At 44.7% G+C, this 3560-nt stretch overlaps 1 protein-coding gene across 1 annotated transcript; it reads right to left on the bottom strand.

The window, feature by feature from the left end:
* Positions 1-806: 806 nt before the first annotated feature.
* On the bottom strand, positions 807-3039 carry MAPK1IP1L (mitogen-activated protein kinase 1 interacting protein 1-like). Its single transcript, XM_010179267.1, has 3 exons — positions 3015-3039; positions 1757-2470; positions 807-1318 (listed from the first exon to the last, which is right to left on the bottom strand). The coding sequence occupies exons 1-3, from the start codon at positions 3036-3038 to the stop codon at positions 1307-1309; spliced, it is 750 nt and encodes a 249-aa protein (XP_010177569.1). The 5' UTR covers position 3039; the 3' UTR covers positions 807-1306.
* Between the last annotated feature and the right edge of the window lie 521 nt (positions 3040-3560).

The raw sequence follows: 3560 nt of genomic DNA, 5'->3' as shown, positions 1-3560 counted from the left end.
AGCTCCTCACTGACACAGCTGCGTGCCTTGGTAACGCTAAACCAGTGCTGCAGCACAGCCCTCGCATGCTCTTTGTACGGATATGAAAACTGACTGCAGCACCCCTCCAGAGGAGGGACAGCCACACAGCAGTGCACAGGCTTCTACACATTCAATTACTCCCAGATTACACCTACTCGGTGAGGTATGCAGGCACCTAGCTGAGATCAGAGGGCTTCTCCCCATGGCAATATTCAGGAGCCCCGATGAGACCTCCTCATTCTCAACTGTGGCAGTAAGGATGACGCAAAGGATCTCCGTAGCTAGCAGAACTAAACACCACGCCAAAAATTGCCGGGAAGGGAATCGTCAGGGTGGGTTGTTTTGATCTTTTAAGCTCAAGTTCAGTTTCCAGGGACTGTGAAAAAGCCTGCAGAGTTTACACAACTCGGCAGCAAAGTCAAATTTGAAATGCCTAGAACCCGGGTTAGAAATAGGGGAGTACCTTACCTAAGCGGGAACTGATTTCTCTTTACATAGACCAAGCCAAACTTCCAACCACCACAGAATGAGAACGGGCAAAAGGATGTCCTCATTGGCATGCATAAAACTCACATTTGTTGCTTCAAAGTTAGCTGCACATCCAGGTTAGTTAATTTGCACATAAACGCCTGTTTGTGAACACGAACAGTGTGCTGACAAGTCGGACCGAGTGTTTCAAATGCATTCTCTTCTCCTCCGTAGTCCCAGACTGAGCAATTGTTTTGAGTATATACAAAATGCTGAGAAAACCTTTCAAGTTCACACGCTCTGTCTCTTTAGTTTGAATTACTGTAGCACGTTCAAAAATTGGATTTCTTGACAAAAATCTTGAAACACTTTTTTTTGACATTCTAGAATAACCTGAAAATAGACAAAGTATGACTATCCATCCATTCAGTCACCAGCAGAAGCCTGGTAACAAGACTTAAAGCATTCGTGGAAGTATAAGAATTAACTCTTTTTTTTTTTCCCAAAGTCCTCAGGCCTGATTCTTTCTAATCCTTACTTGGCAACTCCCATTTTACCAAGGAATCCTTGCCATCGTAAGAGCCACCGAAGTTTGTTTTATTTCTGCTCTTCATAATTCTTTCTGTTAAACCAAACAATTACGCCAGCATACGAGCACGGTAAAATTGATGCAAACTGCTCCTTCATACCTCAAATGCACATACAAGAGGCAAGTGTTCTTCATAGCCCCAAACATTACTGAAACAAAAACTGTAAAAATCTCTGTAAGTAGTGGATGAAGGTGGAAAGCTACAGTATTTTGTTGCCCAGAATGTATTCAACGGTAAGGCTGCAAGAGACAACAATTCATGGTCAATATAGGCTTTTCACAAACCAGTTAATTCACAGTTACAAAAATTCTCAATTAAAAACAAATTAATCCTTAAAATTTGTTATCCTCTCCCTCTGTGCCCTAGAAGCAATCTCTCTAGATTACAGAGACTAGAATGCTTTCTCTTTCAGAAATTATTACAAGGCTTTCCCCTCCAGAGAAGGCTTTCCAAGCAGTGGAAGATCACTACAACGTGATGCTTAAGACACTTCCACTTGATAAATTCCATATTTAGTTTAGCTTTTAAGAAGAGGTTGGCTATTATTCCACTGGTTACAGAAAAAAGACATATGTGCTGAAATTCTTAACCTGCACTAATAGGTCTTATGCTACGGAATTTTCATGCTTAAAGGTGTCACATTTTAGAGTAATTGAAGACCAAAATTAAATACTTACATGGGGACCACCAGGCATCGATGGAGCACCAGCAGGACCAGATGGCACTTGAAAAGGATTAGGGGGTGTAGGATACAGTCCTGGAGCTGGATATGATCCTGTGGGTGGAGGAAACGGACCTGGCGGTGAAGGTCCCCATGTTCCGGGTGGAACCGTACCCCATGGTACTGTTGGCGCAGCCCCTGGAGTCTGGGTAGGAGCAGAATATGGCCCTGGGGGTGGATATGGCATGCTGGGTGCAGGATACTGCCCTCCCATTGTTGGTCCCCATGCTCCGGAGGGCATGGATCCCCATGGCCCAACAGGAGCAGGAGGTGCAGCCGGCTCTGTTGGACCACCGTAAGGTCTTGGAAGCTCTGGAAAGGGCATATTTGGTGGAGGATACTGCCCTGGAGGGACAGGACCTGGCACAGTTGGGGGTGGATATGGACCACCAGGAGGAGGGCAAGAGGGTCCAGTAGGAGGAGGAGGAAATGGAGCAGGCGGTCCAGGGGGCATTGAAGGATACATTCCTGTTGGCGGAGGTCCGAATGGCACGCTGGAAGCGGACGTACTTGGTGGCAGTCCGGTTGGCGCCGTAGGGGGAGCGCTTGGGTTGTTCCAAGGATTCGAAGCTGGCCAAGCCTGCGGTGGCTGAGCAGGCTGCTGACCGGGTTTTGTACTGCTCACTTTGGAGGTTTTAGCAGGCGACTGATCTGGTAAAGCATCTGCCAACTGAAAGATAAAGCATCAGTGAGAATGTAAAATGTCTACGGGACTTGCTAGCTGCAGACATTCACCCACTACATGTATACGTTTCAGTTGCCAAAAAGGGAGGAAGAAAGCTCTTTGGTGCTGCACAGAGACGATTACATTCATTTTTTGTGCAGCTTCTATCATTAAGGTAGAAGAGGCATTCTGACATGCTGCAGTTAGAAAACCAAAGATAAAAGGCGACCTACCGCACATAGCAATAAGCAATTTCAGAGCAAATCCAAAAAGGAAAGGTTTTCATAGATTTCCATTATAGCTATTCTGAAACTATTAAAACACGACTCCGTTGTTAATATCGCGGCAGAAGAGAACCCACAAGGCACCTAGCGGCTTCATACGTTTAGTCCACAGATTGCTACATCTGCCCAAAAAGGAAAACACCACAACTGCAATACAGAGGAAATCGCCTCTCAACTGTAAGCTCCCCTTCTTGAAAAAGTCTGTCAACTTTTAGAATGAAGTAACACAACTGGCTGATCTTCAGGAAAGAAAAACTGTTACTTACCGAAAAATCATCAGTTCCAGACATTTTGCTGAAAAGTAAGGTAAGATAAAGTGAAATTTGTTGAAAATAAAAAGTATTTCAAGCAAGAGTTCACGAGACAAACTCTACCTTTGTCTCATTCAAACCACAGTAGTGTTGAACTGGCAGCACCTCTTGGCAGTGGCTTTGTCTTAACGACTCCGTCCCATACAGATCTGTGCTACCCAAACACTTTGCTCTTGACAAAGCTCTCATGAAAACGGAAGTCTTCAGCCTCCACCTGTCTCATCTCAGACAGGACCAACACATAATGTAAATGGCTCACGTTACACTAAGAAAAAAATATTCCAAACATTCATATGGAGCAGGCAGCCTACCCAGACCGTGATGCCTGTAAAGCCTTCAAGGGACTTTCAAGCTGGGACTCAGAAAAGTTATGGCAGGCTGCTTGCAGGTGACATTAACGCACCTAAACCAAAACATGATTAAATTCCCATGCAGATCTTGCTGTCAGAAATAAAAGAACTATAGTTTGCTGACACTTTATCCTCCAATTATTTCACAACA

Source organism: Mesitornis unicolor, unplaced genomic scaffold (genome assembly GCF_000695765.1).
Source record: "Mesitornis unicolor isolate BGI_N332 unplaced genomic scaffold, ASM69576v1 scaffold36952, whole genome shotgun sequence".
Taxonomy (NCBI): Eukaryota; Metazoa; Chordata; class Aves; order Mesitornithiformes; family Mesitornithidae; genus Mesitornis; species Mesitornis unicolor.
The sequence above is the reverse complement of the archived record's forward strand: the minus strand, read 5'-3'. Positions and strand labels throughout refer to the sequence as shown.

Excerpts from the sequence above, each read along its gene's own strand:
- MAPK1IP1L (XM_010179267.1), bottom strand. The coding sequence starts at position 3,038 with ATGTCTGGAACTGATGATTTTTCG. Across the intron at positions 2,471-3,014 it reads CTGGAACTGATGATTTTTCG|TTGGCAGATGCTTTACCAGA; the intron begins GTAAGTAACAGT and ends TTTATCTTTCAG.